At 34.1% G+C, this 23418-nt stretch overlaps 1 protein-coding gene across 6 annotated transcripts in view; it reads left to right on the top strand.

Annotated features, from left to right (window-relative positions):
- Positions 1–16775, top strand: part of LOC142355147 (uncharacterized) — a 46873-nt gene extending 30098 nt beyond the window's left edge. For 5 of the 6 annotated variants that reach the window (XM_075407400.1, XM_075407401.1, XM_075407399.1 and 2 more), the window contains 4 exons: positions 3120–4728; positions 8592–8766; positions 14665–14891; positions 15628–16775. In XM_075407400.1, the coding sequence (XP_075263515.1) occupies positions 3839–4728; positions 8592–8766; positions 14665–14891; positions 15628–16618 (2283 nt within the window). In that variant the 5' untranslated portion in view covers positions 3120–3838 and the 3' untranslated portion in view covers positions 16619–16775. Of the gene's footprint in view, positions 1–1451; positions 2846–3119; positions 4729–8591; positions 8767–14664; positions 14892–15627 lie in introns of those variants that run through there. The other variant, XM_075407402.1, reaches the window with a different exon arrangement.
- Positions 16776–23418: the final 6643 nt, after the last annotated feature.

Genomic DNA, 23418 nt, shown 5'->3' with positions numbered 1-23418 from the left:
TAATCGTTCTACTGTTTAATGTTTTGAGATTACTAAAATGAGGGATTTTACTGCCATTAACTTGCCTAAGAAACAGTGAATGATATTGCCATTTAAGGCACCGCCTTTTCATCCACGAAGTTTGTAAGTACGTTTCACATGTAAAATGTATAAAGATACGAAAATTGAAATGTGGTTACCAACGTGAGTAAAATTACTTGCAAAATTTGGTGCCGCTCGACGTTAGTAATGATGATATTGTATCTGCTAGATGATTATTTTAAGTACGAAAACTTTTCCAAATTTAAAATTCGGAAAATATCCCTAAACTTCAAAGTTTTTAAGATTCATAGTATTTTTTCACAAGATAAATGTGCTGTACCACTGTGATGCCGTTATCGCTTCTTCCTATAAAATTAATTTTGGAGATTTTTCCACTAGTGCGAAAACGAAAGTCACTGCACTTTAGCTCAAAAATTATGAAAAAAAACTTCAGTGGTTTTGGACGATATATTTTTTGTTCAATCAACGTTGATAAGATGAAGACGCAGATTTTTCAAACCTATTTTTGAGTTTGATTGTGCTGAATTCTGAAATTGTGCGTGCGAGCACGAAATCTTAAGAAAACGCAAACCTTTATAATATAAAACGTCACTTTCTTTTTTCTTCTTCATTAAACTTCTTCCTTAGATAAACTCGACTGCAGTTTTCTAACCAAAGAAGCAACATTACACAAAGTATTGTATTTTTATTGATCTCCTGCTATGGGAGGAAAACTGTGTCAAAGTAAACTTCTGTTGATTTTTATGTAAGCTACAGATTTCAGTTTTCTAATTTCCAATATGTTGCAGGACAATTTAGATGACGGGTTGAAACATTATGCTCAAAGCCAAACTGCCAATTCATCTTGTGGTGCTTAAAAGCCTTTGAATTTTTTCAACTGTGGTCCAATTTTAACTGAAAGTGTGAAATTGTGAAAGTGTGAAATTGTGTTTTCCTTGTCAAAAGCAGTCAAAGCATAGCATAGTCTCTGAATAGCATAAAATGGTTTTGATCTAAAGTAGCCCAGCAGTGGAACAGTTTTGGGTGCAACTTTAGGTATCTAGTACCTTGGCTAGATCAAATATTATACCGTAACACCAATTCCCTGATTTTCGCAAAAGTTTGAAAGCGTCAAGAGCATAGAACTTCTTTGAATTTTTTTACACATTTTTTTTGCTTGCAATGGTTACAGTTTTTTCATATCGATTACACAACTAGTAGTGTTTCAATTGTGTTCACCAAAAATTGATGTTTTCTGAACTCCAAATGTTTCACTTTTGTTGTTCTCTATATGCACGAAATTCTCCTGTCCCAATAAATAGACACATATGGCTGATTTCCGAGCTAGGTCGCTAAATCCTTGGGGGGTTTCTGAGAATCTTGCAACCTGTGTCGAGATGTCAGCGCCATTTCACTGCATCATCGGCGCAATTCTTACATAATTTCAGCATAATTTCAACAAATTTTCTGCATAAATTTCAGCAGCATTTTTTGGCACATTTCTTACAAAGCTTAAGTGCAATTTCAGCGTATCCGTCTAAAAATATAGCGCTTCTGAGAATACGCTGAATATCTGAAATTTCAGCATAATTTTTTAAGATTCAGCGCAATTTCAGTACATCCGTCGGAAAATTTCCGCGCTTTTTTGAATACTTTGAAACCCTAAAATTGCAAGATAATCTTGCCAGATCTTTCCTTTGATTCCCAATACTAATTGTTGCTGATGCGCACAAGAATTTGATTTTCTGATTTTTTTTACAATAGCTTGCACATAATCGATTGGCTACTATTCTTAATACATTTATCAAACAATAAAGGAACATCAGACAGGAGTCAGCATTCTAAATTGAATGATACATTACAAACATTAGTATAGAAAAGATCTTAGCTGACAAAAGCTGCAAAAAAGAGAAATATTGACAAAGAAAGACTGAAAGAGATCAAAAATTAAAATAAACAGCAGCCAAACATAACAGAGAAATCTAGTGGAGAGTCGAGAACTGAGAAAAGAAAGATTGATACTGGCATTTATCAAGTATAAAGCACCATTATGGTCATTGTGTACTGATCTAATATCACAAAGAGAGTCATAGTGCTCGCAGCTTAAAAGCAAGCCTCATTTTGTGAACTAGTGAAAATTTAATTGATGTTAATTTGATTGAAGAGACCAGAGTGAAAGTGGTGAACAAAAACAACCGCTGCCTCTACAATTGCCGCGGCCGCAGCCTTTGTGTATCAAGTTCACACACCAAACCAATACTAACAGATACACAAGAAGTTATATCAACAACAACAACAACAACAACAATAACAGCTGCGTTCTCTCGAAAGCTGCAGAATCTTTTCTCTCTGAAGATAAAACGCTCTTTGCAGCCATATAACATGGCCATCAGAAAATGAGTATAAAGGCTTATTAAAAGGAGTGAAGGAATTTTAGCCAACCAGAGAAGAGAAGAAAGCGAAAAGCAACAAAGACATATTGGAACAGAGAGAAAGAATCATGAAAGGCACCGCCAAAACCACCGCCGCCGCCGCCGACAAACTTGATTGAAGAGCTGAGAGCTACCACTATTAGCTAGCGCTCATTTGTTCTCAGCTGAAAGAAAGCAAGCAAAGCGGTGTTAGCAAGCCCGGCTAGAAAGCAATAAGCGCTCAAGTGATACCGGCGGCCAAACAACCACCATTATCAGCAGACACCAAAATCACACTCGGGAGAGAATATTAGCCAAATATAACAGACAGATATGAAAACAACACCACCACCACCACCACCGCCACCAACACCACCACTAATACTAGTTAAATAAAACTGGTGGTAATATTAGTTAGTAGTCATTACCACTCTCACTACTTACTCCTGCCATAAGAAGGTTCTTTCAATCATTTCACTCAGCCGGCGTCTGCTTTTAGTAGTCAGTCAGTTTCTGACCAATCATAATAACATCAACAGTCTTGTCGCAAAAGGCGCTTTCTCTCTCAATCTCTCAATTTCAATTTTAACTTCAATTTAAGCTGTCTTACTCTCACTCTACTCTCTCTCGCTCTCTTTCTATCGATCCATCACTTATTCAAATTTGCCATATGATAGTTTTGTTTAGAGCTACCTGACATAGCAACACATTCACATACACGCATAGAGATTTGAGTGGCAACTTCGAAACCTACCAACCGACCCATATTCAAATAGAAATTGTAAATACAAATACATTTTACCGCGAAATCAAAGCAATCTCGAACAATGATGACCCTCTGGCAATCGTGTGCTCGAAGTTATAACTCGTAATAACTGGCTTGATCATCATCGTTATTAATATCCTTACACTGTTATCACGCCTAGCTGGCTATTTAAACTACAAGTTTAAAGAAACGAGAGCCGTTCTCTTTTATCTTCATAACATTTACAAACTTGTCTCAAAACTTTATTGGGAAACAAGAGATCCACAAATTTACCTGCAATCTTTGATCATCGACGTCAACTTCCGATTTGTTTGTTTGTTTGTTTGTCCATCCGTCGTTTTGTTTATCATCTAAACAAAGCTTTATCGCGACAGCAACTGTTGTTTGCGTTTCCTTTTGAATATGAGTCCTTCATTTATTTATTAAATTTGTAACTTTAGTATTTAAATACCAGCTATAGCTTTCAAGTTTAGCTTTAACTTTTTAGATAGCATTATTCTTTTGACAGTTTTTTATAATTTTGTCAAAAGTTCAAGTTGCCGACTTTTACTCGGTCACAGTGCATTCAAATAGCTTTACCACAAAAAACATTGCAAACCAAAATAGCTTTCGAAATAACATTCTTTCAAAACTTTGCATCATGAAAAATAGCTTTATTAAAACCATTCCGTCCAATTTTTGCTCGAAAATGGTAGTTTACTTTTTATACTGGAATTTATTTTATTTTCGGACGGCTTCTTTAAGCCCCGTATCTTCAGTTTTACCCTCAGTTTGTCCAAATGGGGGCCATCCCGTCCCCTCCCCCTGTTCACAGCACGTGCCCTACGACCAGACATACCTAATCAACCACCAGCTCGAGGACCAGCAATTATTACATAACTCATTCCAGTCATTACATAACTACTCGAAGAAAATTTCTAAAGAAAACAGTTCCGAAATTGAAGTGGAACATTTGAAAGTTTGTCTGGATAAAATTCTGGTTGATGGATGTTCGACTTTTTATCCGGACTGTAATTTATCCAGACAAATTTGTATTCATTCGTCAATTCCTATGATTAAACAGTGCTTCGAAAAATTCCCAATTTTACTTCAGCTGTCCAAAATTTCGGCCGAAAATCTTCCAAAGCTAATCGCAAATCTTCCACATTGTCAGAACCAAACTGACAATATTTATGAAAATGAGGATAATTATCCGTTTGACAAAAACACCAAATTTCCAGAGGAAGATGATTGGGATATGATAGCTGACATTTCGGGCAATCAGGACGGGGAAAATTTGCCCACTTACTTCTGGCCGATCGAAGTAGAAGATTTGGGCAACATCCCGAGCAGTTCAAGCAGATCGTGTGCTAATAGTGACTACTTTATCTACTTTAACAAAAGCAAAGCTTGCGCCCCCAGGTGTGACAAGCCAGTGTACTTCACGGAAAAGGATAAAAAGTTGGCTTTTACCTGGTTGTGTATCTGGACCAGCTTGTGTATCGTGGCTTGTGGCTTCACTGTTCTCACATATTTTCTCAAATGTGAAAGGTTAGTTATAAATGCTTTGTTCAATATTATCCTGGGCCTAGTTTAATAGAGTGGATAAAAATTTGTGGTAAAACAAATAAAAATCATCTATCGATATTATGAATGACGACATAAATTATATTGGAAGTGAAAAGAAAACTATCAAAGCAACGAATTCGAACTTAGGATCTTTCACGTGTTCTGAACTTGGTGTGACTCTCGACCATTAATTGGCAATGAGAATTTGTAACACATACAGCGTTCAAAAAGTTGATTCTTTTTACCGATTAATTTATTTGGGCAATGCCGATGCAAAATTGCAAAATTTTCTGTCTCTGAATTAATACAAAGTTTTTTTTAATGTGTGATCGAAAAAAAAATGTAATTTTTTCATAGCTTTGCTGATATTTTTTTGTCAGTTGAGTTATGTTTTGCGCTAAAAAACTTACTATTTATCAGGATTCCAAAGTAAAATTGGTGGATTTGAGCGGCAAAGATACTGAACAGATGTTTGGTGCTTTTTTTAATTTTACATTGCTTGAGGTCAAAGTGGTTAACAGAAAAAATGAATCAAGTTTGCGCTTTACTGAAAACCTAATGCACTGATAACAGAAACAACTAAAATTGATCGCCCAGGTTTTGGTCCAGATCCAAATTGAGCTATGATCAGACCCAATCGAGCGCACACCCCTGTGTTCCCAGACCGAAATTACAGGGTCTGGAAAGCGGTTCGAGCGCACAATAGTCTGGACCATGGTCTGATTTCGGTCTGATCAGAGGACATTTTGGTCTGGAATGTCTGATCAGAGGTCATTTCAGTCTGCATAGTCTGATCATAGCTCAATTTGGGTCTGGACCTAAACCTGGGCGAAATTGATTTGTTTAAAGGTAATCTCATCTTATGAAGGAAACCAGGCGCAGCTTGTTAAATTAGCTGACAAATTTTGTATGATTTTAATCTGCTGTTCCCTAATTTTTTAGGAATGTATTTCCATAGATATGAATGGCTAATTTCTAAAGATTTCAAACTTTTCTTAATTACTTGAGAAAAAGTAAAGATAGGTTCATCGCAACTATCTATTATTAATACATGTAAATAGATCTAACTGTTTGTACGATTTGGCATAAAACAGTGCCCAAGGACTCCTAAACGTAGTTGCCCCAATATAGGGAATATTAGCCTCCAAATAGAGGTCATAAGAAGAATTATTCTGCGAAATACAGCGTTGAGATCTGCGGAGAAAAAACTCATAGATTTTCCGGGGCATTTTTCACAATGGTGTTGTTAATTGAAGTCTGAGCATATCAAATTCATTTTGTTTACGACAATTTTTGCATTGTTCAAGATACGGAAAACATTATATAAGAATTTTAAGGAGGCTAACCTCGATGGCAAGATGACAATAGTGAACGCATAGATAGCAATGTGTTAACATTTTTTCAGGGATAAAATTTTCACATCTTTTTTATTAATGAGGTCAAAAATTTTGAAAACGATTGATTTTTTTTCGAAATTGTTCAAAAATTAGCTTACTGCATAAGTATTCACGAGTACTGTTGACGTCATTAACTATGCCTCAGCGACTGAACAAAAAGTTTAAATTCGATAATGTGATAAGAAGTGATGCAATCTTCGAGTTTCAGATTCACAAGCTTTGAGTTTCTTTTATAAAACACTGAATGCTTTTGGATTGCTTCAAAATTTAAGAGCTCAGACAAGTTACGGCAATTTAACAAAACTATTGTTTTTTAAAAGATCTGCGCTTCCATGTCTTTTGAACGATTTTACGACAGAGTCGTGCTTAATAGGCAATTGTTAGAAACAAAAGAATATAATTTGTGCAAATTTTTTTTTTGAAGAAAGTCGAGAATGCTTGATTTTAGAATATCGGGAAAATTGGAACAAGAAAACACAGTGCTGTAAATTTTAACGTATTTTTGTTTTCAAAAAATGCTTTCCTCAGTCAGTTTTGTGAATAATTAACGATGAAAAAAGGTGAATCGTCGATGACGGTGATTTAAACTAAGCAAAGGTATGCTTTTTTTTTGACTGAGTCATGCGTTTTTGTTTTATAAGGAAAACTCAACCTATGTTTACTCGCAGAGAAAGGTGCGTTTATTGCTAAGGAATTTTTTGTTCTGATTTTATTATTTTTTATTCTATTTTGGAAATTATCGCCATTCAACAAACTATGACAAAATAGACAAAATAGACAGCAACGTTGGCTGTTTATAATTTGTTCAATAAGCTTGATTTTTCCCATTTTTTTGCACTAATGAAATTTGAACGTTTCTGATCTTAAAAACCGTAAATATGTAGTGTTTCCTTATTCCGTCTTTTTTTTAAAAAAAATTGAATGTATTTGTTCCTGTTCATTTATCATGTCAAATTCGGGTGTAGAACTTATTGCAAGTCCTCGTACTTTTAGCCATATAGTTTCAGACTTTAGCACCAAAAATAATTGTGTTTTATTTGACGCAGTCTCAAGCGAAAGTTTTTAAGTTATTGAGTTTTGCTAAAAGTTTTATTGAACACATAGGCATGTTTTAGTTTCTCTTAGCAAATGGGCAATTTTGACTTTTGTTATGTGGTTATGTAATAGCGCTCAACAGACGAAGTTTTATGCCAAATTTGTCCGAGGGTTTAAGCATGGTTTTTTAGGGTGTTTATTTTTGTAAAACCTCGAATCATTCATATTTTGATGTCTCAACTTCGAGACTGAGAATTATGTAGCCCTTTTTTTGGAAAAAATTTTACTCTTACTCGATATCAATATATCATTATGACCTCGGTAAATGCTATAAGATTTCAATTTATCAAAAGAAAACAACCCTGGTGAAGAAATTAATGAATTGTTTTTCTAGGTAATACTTACGCGTTTGAGGCTTTTGTTTTCTAATAAACAGCGCTTTAAATATTTGCATCTGCTCATACGTGCAAATTTAAATCCATTAACATTTTGTTTGTCTATAGGTCTGCACTCTTTACTTGTTCAATAAGCCTGAGTTTTATCAATTATTGACACAAAACTAATGACTGCTAACTGTTCCTAGCTGATTATTTCGGGGAAAACTTTCCAATTTTTGCTCAACTGTTTACGCGAAGATCGGAAGTAATGATATCAGTGTTCGATTTGATGTGATAAATGTGGCGATTTTGGTTTATCATAAACTTGCCGTTCGAGTTATATCTGATATTTGAAGCTCCCCAAGTCAAGAGATTTTTAAAAATGTTTGTTGAAACGTCATTTCATGTGATGCACTTTGTGTTAGGTTCTGACATCACCGCGCGTAAAGAGAAATTAACCATGATCACTGAGAATACGATATGAATGTTCTTGATGATCAAGAATGATGACGGATGTCTTCTGCGTTTCCTTGACTGAATTAAGAATTTAGACAATTCGTGGAATAAAATAATTATTACCAGAATTTGTTCAAATTGAAAACACAGACTGTTGAAAATCACGTGTCAATGCGCATTAAATGTCCTTTTGTCCGAGTCCTTGTCATTAGCCATATCTCATACCCAGTGAAACAAAACAGCCCAAACATGCCAGATTTCTTGAGCAAGACATCGTTAAGATGTCTTGATAAGATCTTGAAAAAGTGGCAAATTTGAAGCACACTCAAAGTTTGTACATATCTTGATGTTTCCTTACCAAAAATTTTTATCAAGATGCGTTTCATTGGGTAATGATTTAAATCAAATACTGGCAAGCAGAAAATTAATCTTGAAGGAATACTGTAGGAATCTTTAAAGGAAAACTTAATCTTATATGATTTTATAAGAACCCTGTAAGATTTAAGAAAGTCTTACAAGATCTTTTAAGGTTAACTTTGTTTTCGACTCGGGCTATTTGTATAATGCTTTGATCTTTCAGGTTTTCCTACCCGGAGCGCCCAGTGATCTACATGTCGTGTTCGTGCCTCCTCTATGCATTCGGACACCTTTTGCGAGAGTTCACAGGTGTGTCGGGTGTGGGCTGTCTGGAAGTATTTGTTCCCAGAGACTCCGATTACCACACATACTACTTGAGGGACAGCGTTGATGGACAGGTCAGTTAATTTTCTCCCATACTGCTTTTTCCTTCCAATTTTTGTCCACCCAGTTTTTTCTCTATTTATGTCAACCCTGTAAGAATTCGCTGAGACTTTTTTTAGATCTATTCCGTTTGCGCCCGCCCCCTCTCCAACAGTAGGTGCCATGTTAGCCCTCGTTATGATTTATTATGAACTGACACATTCTATGAAACTATGACTAAATTATCCAATTCTTTCTTCAAGTCACATCAATGTTGACATGTTAGATCTTTTTATGATATGATTTCGCGCACACATCAAAAGTTAGGAAATTATGTCATAACGCAAATAGTCGAAGTAATAATTAGAGATCTAAATTTGCAAGACTGATTTGATTAATGTACCGGCAGAATTTAAACGAGCTAGAGCAGATTTCTCGCCAAGCCTGACACTAATCAATGAGGTATCAAAAGTAGTTTTCTTTTTTTTAATGCCAGATTACTGCACGGCCACATTCTAGATTGCCAGATTTTCCAATATACGGTGACAGGTTTTAAAACTACCTTAAAATTTGCGCAGTGGAGGGTACAAAAAAGGTTACAAGACCTCGCAAAGTGTTTATCTTCTGGCTTATATCTAGAACTGTCACGCCGCTCTCGATTAAATTCAGATTTTGTCTATAATTTCATCAGTCGCGTAATCTCTAGATATAAAAAGCAACCTCTTTTGGTAACTTTTCAGTATTTTTTAATGAAAAGAACCGAAAGATGAGCCGCCTTTACTGAATTAAAAAGATGATGAACAGGTGTCAACTTTTTTATAAGAAATTTGTGCATCTCTTTTTCGTAATATCAGGGCGACCTCAAGACATTGGACGAAATAAATGATATTTGAAAAAAAAAACGTAAAAATAATACTTAATTTTGAAGAATGTTTGGTGTAGTTTACCACGCTTCCTGCCAATTAGGAATCTAGAGCATTTTTTTGTTGTGTAGAACACTGGGATGATGTAAAAAAACTGTTTCGGTAATGGTTATACAAGTTAATATTGAAATACACAGGTTCAGTACTGAAATACTCTGGGTTGTAATCTGGGACTGTACTATGTCATAATGCTAAGCGAAGTGCATAGTCTTTTGCTTGCTAAGCTGACTTGGCCCACATGATTACTTCCAGATATTTTGACATATACATTTGTCTTTTCCACATTTTTTAAAAAAATCCTAACAAGGTATACTGAACGGCAATGTAAGTTAGCACCCCCTATTTTCACGAATTAAAAATACAATGTTTGAGGCAATATTACTCCAACTTCAGATCGCATGTTGAAAGCAGTTTTTACACCATTTATCCCCTACGCTAGTCCTCTCGCCTATCAATGAAGTTCAGATAAAACGCAAAATTCACTTATAAATTATTTCAATGTATTTCATAAATAGGTGGGAGGAATAGCAAGGGGATTAATGGTGTAAACAGTTTCTTCGAAATTTGATTGCAAAAATTGCGATTGAATTTTTACTTCCTAAAACTAGAGAGCGCTAACTTACTTTTGTTTGACGTTCAGTATAGACCACCTAGAGGAGAGCATATAGTCATTAGTGCACTATTAGAATTATGTGCTAATTTGTTTGTGTACTGATAAAGCTCGTATATAGATGGTCTAGTTGTAGTTTTTTTTGAAAAAATTCGAAGTCTTAGAGGAGTTCAAATATTGCGTATAATCAGAAAGTAACTCAATGGGTTTAGACTACAACCACTATTCCTTGAAGTTTAGTGGTCGAGAATAAAAATCATAAGGTATGCTAATAACGTTAATAATAATATTACTGAGTTTCGACCACGCATGGTTACAACTATCGTGGTGGTCGCTTCTTTTGAAAGAGATCGGCCAATTATTTACAAAAACTTATCAAAAATTTCAAGCCTGATGATTACTACTTTTTGTGCTTGAATACTGACCGCTACTTTGTTTTTCCACATACATGCACAATTCCCTTTGAAAATTAAAAGGGCTTTTAGATGAAAGTAAAAAGGTAAACGATGCGACTGGAAGAATAAATGTTGAAGCGAGCCGCTTGTTAAAAGAAATTAATTTCAAATCATTTTGCTGTTTTTGTTGCGAAAACAAAAATTTTTTCATAGTTGAGGTATTTTTACGATGTCTGCATATTATCGCCAATAGCAATTGCAAGAAATCATTTTTGTGGAAAAGTTGTGATCCGCAACTTGTGACAGAATTTTGCTATATTGTTGCTCTCGGTTGTTGACAAGAACTGACTTATTGGTACTGCGATTCACGAAAGAATTCGTTCATCAACCAAAGACGAGAATTGAAGGTGTGCAAGGTTATAAGAATGGGTCGGGAAGGGGGGCAAATCATAAAATTTGAAAAATTACTTTTTTTGTCTAAACCTTGTTGGGCATTAATTTAACCGATTGCTCCATTTATTCTCATTAATTCATTAAACATAATTTATGCTCATAATTTCATATGATTACTGCGTCCACATTACAACATAGATTAATACGTAAAATTGTAGTTCTAGAGATATTTCACCAACTGTATTTGTAGTCAGAATAGAGTAAAGTTACACCTGCGTTTTATTCAAGCGAATCAAGCGAATTGAATGATATTATTGTGTCTCTTTCATAAATACGATTGTCCCAAACTAAAGTCTGAAATAACTAAGCCGAGGTATCTAACAGTCCTACCAAACACTAATAGAAAAACAGACGTAAAGCTATTCACTCGAGCAAATTTATCTTCGGGGGTCTAAAGTGCCTTTAAGAGTTACTTTGGTCGCCTTTCTCTCTCTTGTAAGCTAAGTTATTTATGATACTTGTTAAGTGGATAGTTTAAAGCCCAAATATTAGCACAACAAAGGCCCTCAAGCCCCTTTGATTTGGGCACGCGGATTTAGATATATTGCCCGTATCCTGAGATTGAAGTTTGTTGGAACTAAGAAAGAGAGAGTGGTTTCTCAATCTGCCGTTTCATATTCGAAGCCTCTTTCAACTTCTGAAGCATTATATGAAGTGTCATGTTTCTTGATGTTGTACAAACAAACGCCCAAACTACTCTCCGTGTTATCATTCTAAAAATTGGCTTCTTATAGACGAATAGCGAAGCTAAAAAATTTATTTTATAACTAAAATAAAATTATATTTTTCCAGCGATTTCTTAGGCCTAAAATGTCTCAAAATACAAAACAAAAATATTTCAGAACTACGTATAGACCGCCCCGCTTGTTTTTATTCATTTCAGGAAAAAAAACAATCGAACATTCAATTGAAAAAAAAAACAATTCACTATAGTAGAACTCAAAAATTCTTGCGTATCAAAGACATCAGGTTTTTTTAGTGATCGAACTAATTTTTCTCCAATATGATAATATTTTTGTGTTCACAATGAAAACGACAGCAGTCTGATTTGCGTAATTTTACGAGCTTAATAAAATCAAAGCTTAATGCAGCATTCAATTTTAATAGTTTTCATCGCATGATTATGTATGAGTGTTTATAATTGAAGTTGTTATTTTTAAATCAAAGTGTAGTTTGATGTTTTGATGTTGTGTTGTTGTTGTTGTGAGTAGTTTTCAACTGTTTGTTTAGCTCTCTTTGTTCATGTGACAGATACGACGAAAGTATCCCAATTATATTGAGCCAAAAAAATGTGCAAGCATAATATTTACACCCATATGGTCTCATTTCCATAAAAAATTTTAAACTTTCTATGGAACTTAAAAAAATGTAGTTACTCTTCTCTCAGGTGCTGTCATTAAAAATTCAAAGAAATTTAAAAAAATTGCTAAAAACAAATTCTCGTAACAATACTGCAATTATTAATATCAGCACATTTCCGTTGCAACACTTTAAAAACAACAATTTCAGTACCATACCAACAAAACTGTATACTTTTGCTGATATTTCCTATGCAGTTATTCAGTTCACATTATTTTTCAATAACAGTTGGTTTATAGTTTTTTGCCTATTTTGAAACAGTATGACTAATAACTATATTGTCACAGTATAGTTAGATCGTGAAGAATTGAAATGTTTTTATTCGGCTAAGTTGCTCTTTCTACCACTAGATCTGTTAGACAATAATTGCGGTAGAGGGGTGTGAAAGACAGGTTAAGCCAGCCGCTATTTAAGAATGATATTCAAACTTGACTTTGATGATTACAACAAAAACAATGTAATAATATTAATATTAAATGTCTACAAAAGAGAGCGAGAGAAAGCAAAGATATGCGAAAGAGGGGAATCTTTTGTAGTTTTGCATTTCAAAGTGAAACGTATATTTGTCTAAAGTTGTATGATTATGATTATGATGCTTGTTAGAATACACTTGTCATAAAGACAATCAAACAAGCAATAGCAAGTATGCAAGAGATAATAGTATATACATTTATACATGAAGTCAAAGCAAAAACGAAAGAGCAAGAAAAAATGAGAGAGAACAAAAGCTTATATGTCACTTTCTATTTTGTCATGTATCTGTCAAACTTCAAAGTCACTCGTTGAAAGTCACTCTAAACATAACATGGCACATTGATGTCTTTATCTTGTTTCTCTTTCTCTCTCCCTTACTAGCTCTCATTCTTTCTGAAGATCTAAGAGTTATGAGGAGTATTTGATGATAGAGCTTGTAAACACGATGAAACTAATAGCTGTTAGCCCAGAAGTGACGTACGCCGTTAAGCAAATAGCAGCGTACTTGTTGGAAGCCAGAGTATTTGTTGAGCTGATTAAAATGTCTTGCAGTGGGTTTTAAAACAAAAATTTAGCAAAAAGCGTAATTTTCACTTCGAATTTTGTATGGGTCATTTTGTGTCATATAATCAATACCACAATTAGGCAGGTTGGAACCATAAAAATGGTCGTTTTTATTAGTTTTGATAGAAAACTTAAGTGCTTGGTGAATTGAGAAGTTAATGCTGCAACGAGTCCTTTTTGTCATGAAAGGAGTTCATAGCTTCATCTTTCTCAAGATTTTTTGCTAGTGTTGTTCGATTCAGTCTTAAAATTATTGCACAAATTTTGATGCGCCTAAAATACTACATCTGAAAACAACTGAAGATAATTCACTTATTCCTCAAATTTTTCAAATTTCATGTTTAACATAGTTATCATAAATTACATTTGCACAATTTCGACAGATTATGTGGGTAAAAATTAGTTCAACCATTCACCCGTTTCTTATTCACAGTCACCGAAAATTGTTAACAAATTAAATTACAAGAAACAGCCAAAAATTAAATTAAATGCTACCAAAATACCAAAAGAGAATTGAAAAACAATGTTTATGGCATCGATAAGAGCGATCATAATTCAACTACAATCAATAAGAGAGCATAGCTGTCTTATTAAAATCTCACTGTGCTAATGATAAATCAAGGCTTTCTTCAGATACTGCTTCTTGCAACGTTGCTCATTTGTCTTTTTATGACACCTGAAGGTCGAGAGACTGAAGAACAAATTATTTTATGCGATTGATCTTGTGTTATTCGCTATTCAGTGGGATTACTTTTCAAAGAAATAAATTAAATGAAAAACACGAGCTGAGAAGAACTATAAGATCAATTTCCATAAAACTATCTGTTCAGGTCACACAGTTTTTCAGGCGTGGTTGTTTCATATTTCGCAAAATATACAAAAAATGTAAGACCTGAAAAGATAATGTATGAAAGGTGATATTAATTCCTTCACTTGATTTAAACGTGATAATTGTTGTTTTCAACAATATGAACCAAGAAAAAATTTGAACTCATGCAAAAAGTGCAGGAATTTTTGATTGCCTCATTCTGTGTTGCGAGATATTGTGGACATTTGGTGATAAAATCAAGAAGCCAATTATAAAACGCCCATTTTTTCGGAACAATTAATTGCTTGAAGGGGTTTTTTTCCTAATTTGTTTATGTTATGTTGTAGGTGTGGTGTACATTCACATTCATGATGGTCTACTACTCCCAGATGGCAATCCATGTATGGTGGGTAGTGCTGTCCTTCTCCTGGTTCCTCTCTTCCACCCTCCAGTGGAGTCCAGAGGCACTAGAGGACAACAGTGTCTACTTCCACACTGTCGCATGGCTGGCACCCGCCTGCAAGACCCTACTTGTGTTGGCTACCAAACGATTTGAAGGGGATCCGCTAACTGGGTATGTACTCTTCAGTCTTGTTATACTCTCTAAGTAACTTTTCATCGCACTCAAATAGACTTTTCCTCACTTTATTAGGGAGTTGAGGTCAATTGAGCATATCTCAGTCTAATTGGAGGTCATTTCAGGGCAACTTTACATTACATAGGTGTAAAACAATTAAAGGCATTACAACCATTAATGGAAAAAACTGTTTTTAATATTTTTGGGTCTCATTTTTAGGGCAATTATCAGGCTAAATCTCTGCCAACCTATCGCGGCTATTTTCTGACAGTCTGTGTTTTAAAAATTATTCATGCGATTTTCAGAAATGCACAATTTTTATTGCTGCTATGAGCAATGGAGCTATGACTAAGCATGAGCAGGAACCAGTCCATGTTTTAGAAATGACTCCGATTTTAGACTACCTACCAAGATAAAAAAGTCGCAGTACATTGTGTACCCTGACAAAGTGTACAACTTGACATGTGTACAATGTGAACAAGTTGACGATGTGACTCTGTGTACAAGTTCATAACTAATGTTCCTGAATTTTCGACATTTGAATTTTTTATTCCGGCGAGATATCATTTTAGGTATCGAGGAAGCGTTATCCAGGGGCACTACTTAGATGCACACTATTGACCTTTAATAAGTAAATGTTCATAAAATTTCGGAAAGAAATGTTTCATCCCTCATTGTAGCTTTAGTGACTCATTATTGGCTTTGTTTGCAATTCCAGTTGTTTTGTTTACAGACTGTGTCTAGTGGGAGCCCAAACACCCTCCAACCTGGCTATATTCGTCATAATGCCCATTTCAATCTACCTAACAGTGGGCATCCTTCTCTCCCTCCTCGGGTTCTGTTCCCTCATGCGCATAAGGAACAAACTCAGAACAGATCCCAACTTGAAGAAAATGGATTTCCTTATCATAAGAATCGCCCTATTTGCTGTCTGCTATGTCGTGCCTTGTATCCTCTACATAGTCGTGTGCGCAATCGAGTTCCGACTGATGCCCAACTGGACTGAAGAAGTTCTAGAACGTGAACAGAATCAAAATGACGTCATTAACGGCGAATCAATTGCCAACGTGTACTTAATGCTTATAAAGCACTGTTTAACATTTTTCATTGGAATCGCCACCAGCTTCTGGATGTTTAACTGGAAAACTCTGGAAACGTGGCGTGAATGTTTCTGTCATTCGTACAGCCCGGCTAATTATTCGCCTTACAATGCAGTGAAACCCATCTGCCCGTTTGTACACGAAAAGCAATTACAACAACGGTGCGACAAACTTGACATGGTTGTCGGAAAAAACTTGATCAACTTGACCCCAACCGGGGGAAATTTGTCACACGGTATTGTCACTAATAATAGCAACAAAAAACGACCGCCGACATTGCTGATGAAACTCGAGCAAACTTCTGCCGATTCTGGTTCGGCTTCAAGCTTTAACCCCAAAATTACTGGCCCTCGGGCAACTAACACCCCCAAAAAGTCTTCCCAGCAGAGCGGCAGTGCTTCTCATGCTTCAAAAAAGCAGACCACTACTAAAACAAACGATCAGATCGAAAAACTCAACAAAAAGGAGACGAAAGATCTAAAACAAGCTGTTCCTGGTTCAACGACAACAACACCAACCAACACCAACACAAATAATCAAAACAATCCCTCTGATGGTGGAAAACAACAACCTCCAGAGGAATGCAAACTGAATCCACACATGCCAATTGCAGTATACGTATAGCTTTATAACTTAACATTAAACTATATCACCCTCCCCTCTTTTCCCGCCAAACTGAACAAAAACACTTCCTATCTCCTTTCCCCTTCTGCTGTTTCTTAACTTCACCGTTAATTGTGCAAATAATTTTCGTTCAATTTAATTAAAGTTTTAGTTTTTACTCTTTTGCTAGTGAGATTATTGCGCTGATGAGCAATTGAAGATGTGATTGAGCAAAAGCACGGGGTCGAAGAATCTTTGATTAGATACAATGGTCATGTATGATTTCATTTTGAACTCTATTACTTAGTTCATTCATACTATTAAACCAAAGAGCACGTTCGTTTTATGAGACCCAAAAAATACTGAATTCGGCAATGAACCTAGAAATGACAAATGAGTGTCTAAGAAGTAATGGTTACGTGACCCTTCTTGAATTCACTGAGAGCTTCTGGCGTTTATCGAGATTCGCGAAGCGGTTCGAGATATAAAGTCAGAATTTCGAAGTGACTTCAGCAGAGTCGCGTAACGATGCTTAAGTGAGTTTCTTAATGATAGTATCTAAATATAAAAAACGGATGATTATATGTCTCAGCTATTTGACACTGCAGCCCAAGTTTGCATATTTCAATTACAGGTTAAAGAAGTCACATACAATACATTAACGCATACATCCATTAAAGAAAAGGAAATCACTGTCGAAAAATTATGGTACTTTTTATGAGGAACCAAAATAAGGTAAGAAATGAAACAAATCCTCTTCATTTCACAGTATGATACTTGAAAGGTTACGTGGAAACACGGCAGTATTTATTGTTACAATGAAATCAAATAGGATTGTGACAACTTTGATGCCTCAAAACTAACTTTTAAATTCTCCATAACCTAAAGCTTTATGCATTATGGCAGTTCAGAAAGTTTTTTGAAAATTTACAACAGAGAAATTATGCAAGCAATAAATGAGGCACTGTCTTTGCTGTGAATCGAAAATGATCTTAAATGATAGGTAAAAAGAACGTGAGCGAACATTTTTAAAATGAAAGACCGAACCAAAAACAATGAAAATTATATTGTTTTTTTGAATAATCGTAGAATGATTTTCACATTTACAGATTTTTAACGGATCCAATCAAAAATGAGGGAAAATTGACATAAAAGATTTGAAATTTAGGTTGTTTCTATTTTTCAATTGAGTGCAAATACATTAAAATGTTGTTTTTGGATTGGGGCGTCAAAAAAGATGTCAAAACAAACAAAATTAAAGAAAAACAATTAATAATAAACATATTATTTTTTTCAGTTTTCAAAATTTAAAGAAAATAAAGAACATAATCATTCTGACGAAATGCAACAAATATGATGAAATCACACTTGACATATTTTTCGAACATATGTTAAAATAATCTCTGCAAGAAAAAAATGATTCTCAACCCGTTAAATTGACAAAAATTGAAGAAAGTTTTATATTCAACGCATTGCTGAAATAACTCCATGACAAGGTTGGATTGTTTAGAGTATAAAGATAGGATAAAACTTTAGTTGACTGATTTGTCAGTAGAAACAAGGCGGCTCGATAATGTGCGTACGCACATAATGTTCCGACCCCGCTCATCCACATTCTTAACTTAATAGGCTACCAAATGATGATATACATATCTTTCAAAAAACAACCAATGGAATATAATAATGCCACGCTAGAGGGCCGATGAAAGTTTCTGATAATAGAACTACTAAAAAGGATCTTAAAAAATCAAAAACACAAACATTATTTACGACCACAACTCGATGTCTACAATAAAAAAAACCATAACAAAATCAAACTCGCATCAGATAGAACGTAAACAAAACAGGTTAACCTATACTCCATTAGAAAAGATATGGAACCGGTTCTAAATTCGACTCTTTAACAGGTCGACAAAAAGTGAAAAAAAGCAACGAGGTGCAAAGTTAAAAAATACGTTTCTATTTTTGAAAACAATTAACTTCACAGTTATTAATGTCATTAGATATCACTTGAAATCAGTGATTTTTTAAAAAATCTCCATTGGAAGCAATTGAGAGAAGCCATAATCCAATCTTCAGTTGCTCAAAATTTTAAAGCCAGTGGGAGTTACTATTTATGTTATAAACCAAAAAGAAAAGAAAAATCCTCTAAAATGTACAAATGTATAAAAATCTCGCATAACTATTATGACGCCTCGTAGTAAAAGTAGTAACAAAGCCGAGAACAAAAATTTGAAGCTATGACCGTTTTAGGGTCTAATTTATAAATCACTGCAAACGAGTTGTGACCTGTGTTTACTGAGACAGGGCTACAATTTGACCAAAAAACTTCTTTAAAATATGACGAAGCTCAAAAACCCAAAAATGTTTTGGAAAAATGTAATGGAAAAATGTTTCAAAAATCATAACAGATTTAAGATTTCAACAGAAAGCGATGGATTTAATTGCAACACCTCAGGAAGCCAATTGGGCCTGTTAATAATGAGACCACGTCACGACCCCAGAAAATAAAAAGTACATAACAAACTTAGAGAGAAGCCAAAATTTCAAACAATTTTACGACATCACACTATAAAAAAGGAACTACACTTATAAGATGTTATCTTCAAGAACTGTAAATCATCCTTTTTTCTCATTCTCAACGAGTCTTCCCTATAAAGCGACAACGTACAAAAGAAAACACGAAAACTGAACAGTATAGAAATCTCGAAAACTTTTTCTTTGAAAATAAATGGTCGATGCAATCAGTCACAACTATAACAAAGCGCTATAAAAGTGGTTGAGTCATCAAATCGAGAATTCTAATTAGTATGATTGAGTTACATGGTGACAAAATTGAAAGTAAAATGAGAAAATTGAAGAAAAAAATTTAAAAAATTTTAATACTTTAATTTGAAAATCATTAAAAAACAGCTATAAATTGAAATCTTTATCTAGGTGGATCCTGGGGAAGCAATTGAGACGTATAGTTATCAGGTATATGGCAGACAATAAACAAAAGAAAGACAAACTTAGAAAAAACAAAAAAAAATCCACAAAAATTTGCGAGATAATTTGGTCTCAGCCCAAAAAGTATAAACTGTTCACCAAAAACAATCAACATACACAGATACCCATCTTCAACGCAGTTAAATTTTTCCTCTATGCTTTCTTTCAATTAGATTTGCCAACAAAGTGATAATTCGAGAAGGAAACGAAATGGACACAAAAAATGCAATTATGATCGAAATGAAAATAAAAGAAAATTATTTGAAAATGCGTATCAAAACAAGGAAAACATTGATTGAAAAAAAAACCAGTTCCAACAATAAGTTTTTACTCGCACAAAATTGGTTTTTGCCTGTATTTACAGAGGTTGCGCCCAAAGTTGAGAGAAATAAGATAAAATAGTGGCAAAGTTCAAAAATTCACCGACATTTTCTTAAAACAAATAAATTAAAAGACATAACAGACACCAGATAACAACTGAAAGAATCCTGTAGGTTCATCTATACATCCTAAAAAACTAACTGCTTCTTTCATTGGGGATACAAAGTTGTTGGGCTACAAAAACTATAACAAATGAAAGCAAAACTCAAGAAGTCTATAAAGTTTTTACGAAAACCATTGGTCAAAGCCATAAAAACCATGAGCTAAACTCTGAAACCATATTATAATTCCATTGAACTTCTTTCTTGTAATAAGTATTTGTCATTAATTGAGCCCTGATTCGACAATCTTGACAGCAAATTACATAAAAAACCTTTACATAGGGGAAATGTTTTGAAAAAAAGGTCGCGCCCCATTTAAATCTAAAAAATTTTTTATCGCAAGGATCTACGGTGAGATCAAAATCAGCGCAGATATTGCTGCGCGTCTAACAAAACAGTCAATTGTTCAAATGATGGCGAAATAGATCAGTTTTTAAACAAAATTTTCAGTTTGTCAAAAATAAATAATGCTTTTTTGTAATTATTGAGTATAAATTTGCAGAAGACTTGCAAAATTATGATCCAGAAGACTTTTAAAGCAAGTAGGATTACAACTAGCTCTTGTCTGAGCTTAAAGACAATTCTACCGCAGTTTTAAGGTGTCTACTTCCAGCAAATTCAAAAAAAGTGAGCAAAAAAAAGCAAATGAGGTCCCATTTCTCTCGAAAAAAAATCTGATTTTTGAAAAATTTAGCATAAATGCAAGCCTAAAAACTCGGATCGAACAACTCACTAACCCTCTTTTATCTTTAGAGATGAAATAAATAACATTACAGTTTATAATTGTTAAAATTGAAAAAATCTTTTTAATTTCATATTCTACGCTGGACTGGCTTTCTAGTGATACTACTCATAACTCTCAATGATGATTATATCGATCGGCCAAAATTGACTGAACAAAAAAACCCATTTGAGTATATAGTTCCTCCCTCCCCACTAAAGTGGGGGTCGGAACAATAAACGTTTTATAAAAAAAAGCTCAACTCCAAGTCAATGCCTCAAGTTTATAAGCCATGTTTATATATCAGTTATGTTTTTACCGTGAAATAGTTTAGAGGAACTTAGTCTGCTTAGAGTTAAGTTGATATTCAATGCTACCAGATTGATGTCCAGACCCAAACTTTGTTCTGATTAGACTTTCCAGACCGAAGTTACCTGATCAAACTTTCCCGCGCGATATTATTTCTGATGAGACTTTCCAGACTGAGATAGTCCCTGATCAGACTTTCCAGACCGAAGAATTTTAATCCATCTCCAGTCCATGCACCAGACTCAAATTTAGACCATTGTCCAAAGCATAATCAGACTTTAATCAGACTTTTCAGACCCAATAAACCTCTGATCAGGCACAATCTAAACCATGGCGCACTTTTGCTCAGATTTAAAATTAGACCATTTTAATAACTGAAATGAAACTCGGATCAGCAAATTAGACAAAATTTATCTCCGATTTGACAATACTTGTACTATTCGTATCTGCAGTTGATCAGACCGGTAAATAACGGATGAAATTTTGATTACGTGTTTTGACGTTTTTTCACCTGTAACTTTAGGAAATTATCGTTTTTGATTGTTTTTGATTCGGTAATTTTAGAAAGATCGTTTTTGACCGTTTTGTAGTATACTACTTTTTGTGATTGCTTTTCTGGGACAGTTGTGTTTGATAGTTTTTTTTAGGAAACAAACAATTCGAGAACGGTGAAAAAATATCATTACTATGAATTGCAAATCTTGATTAGGATAATATCATGTATGTCCCCTCTAGAAACACATGGGCGTGCGCCCAACTGAGTCTGATGAAAAAATTGGATCGCGACATCAATATGGGTAATCGGGGTAAAAACTGGCAAGATAGGGGACTCAGAAGATGTAAAGTTGATTGTAAAATGTAAAAGTTGTATAAAATAATTTTTACATCGACAAAAGGTTACTTACTACTGTATGCAATAAACAAACTCCCTCTAGAACTTAATGCCAACGTTAAAAACCTATTCCATTATTGAATACAAAAAATTTACTTTTCGAGTCTTAGACAAATGAGATTCAGCTAAGAAGATACAGCAAAATTACTTAAATACAATCCAAACAGTTTTAGTTTTCAAAAAATTCACCGACAAAGTAACCGTTATTTGTTTACTTGGAAAAATTGTTTACTTGGAGATGTAGACAAACGATCAGAAAATATCATAACTGAAAACTGACAGAAGTCCAAAAAACTAAGTGAAAAAACTTAACGGTTGGTAGGATGGACAAAAAAATGTTGCTAAATTGACCACTCTTTGGCAAAATGTTTTCGTCTTCATCACATTCAAAAAAGTTATTATAGCCATGAACTTTTGAAGAAGCATAACCCCAAGAAATTTGAGATCTCCTTTAATCCCTAAATCCACCACAAAAATGACAGTAGGGTTAAAACTTGAAAAAAAGTTTCAAATAATCACTTCATTTGGATTTTTATCGTAGTTTCTTTGAAAAAACAAATTACTAATTAGAAACGTAGATTGGATTTTTTTTTACTTCTATGGAACATCTGAAATAAAGCAGAAAAATTCTCTGAAGAAATAAGAGAAATTATGTAGTATGTCAGGGGTTAGCCAATTTGTGAAAAAAACCATTTCTAACCCAAGCTCATTTTGCTAGAAACTGAATAGTAAAAATTTTTTAACACACTAATAGGACAAAAAAAATCCTTCATCGTCAGAATTTTAACGGAAAACCATGCACCTTATGTCTTGAAAAATCTACCAAAAAACAAAAACGCCATATCTAGGCTCCGGTCTTTTAGTGAGTTTTCTTGAAAAAAAATTGCTCAAAATCTAATCCAAAAGTATTTATGTTGGCGATGAAGTTGCCGACCTGAAAAAAAAGTTTTTTTTCCTCGGAGACCAAAATCCAAATTAAACTGAAGTCAGAAGAAACTTTACACTTTAGATCCGTTGCTGTATTTAGTACGTCAACATAAAAGTCACCACCCCACAATAATTTTTTTCACAAACTTTTGATTCCGAAAACGTGTGAACATCTCTTTAAGAAAAACATCGTCAAAATTTTTCTATTTGTAAAAATTTTGTGGACTACCAATATATATATATATATATATATATATATATATATATATATATATATAATACATACATACATACATATATATATATATATATATATATATATATATATATATATATATATATATATATATAAATTTTCATAAATTTTCATTAAGTAAACAAAACGGAGAATTTGTTCTCTAGTGATTGAAGTGTGTTGCCAATGCTATTGCAACTTTCAAGATGATTCAAATAAACCGCCAAAATTGCAACAAAAACCTGACTCTTTTGTCCAACAACGTGA

This window comes from Convolutriloba macropyga, unplaced genomic scaffold, assembly GCF_964194025.1.
Source record: "Convolutriloba macropyga unplaced genomic scaffold, txConMacr16.3 SCAFFOLD_489, whole genome shotgun sequence".
In the NCBI taxonomy this organism is placed as follows: Eukaryota; Metazoa; Xenacoelomorpha; order Acoela; family Convolutidae; genus Convolutriloba; species Convolutriloba macropyga.
The sequence above is the reverse complement of the archived record's forward strand: the minus strand, read 5'-3'. Positions and strand labels throughout refer to the sequence as shown.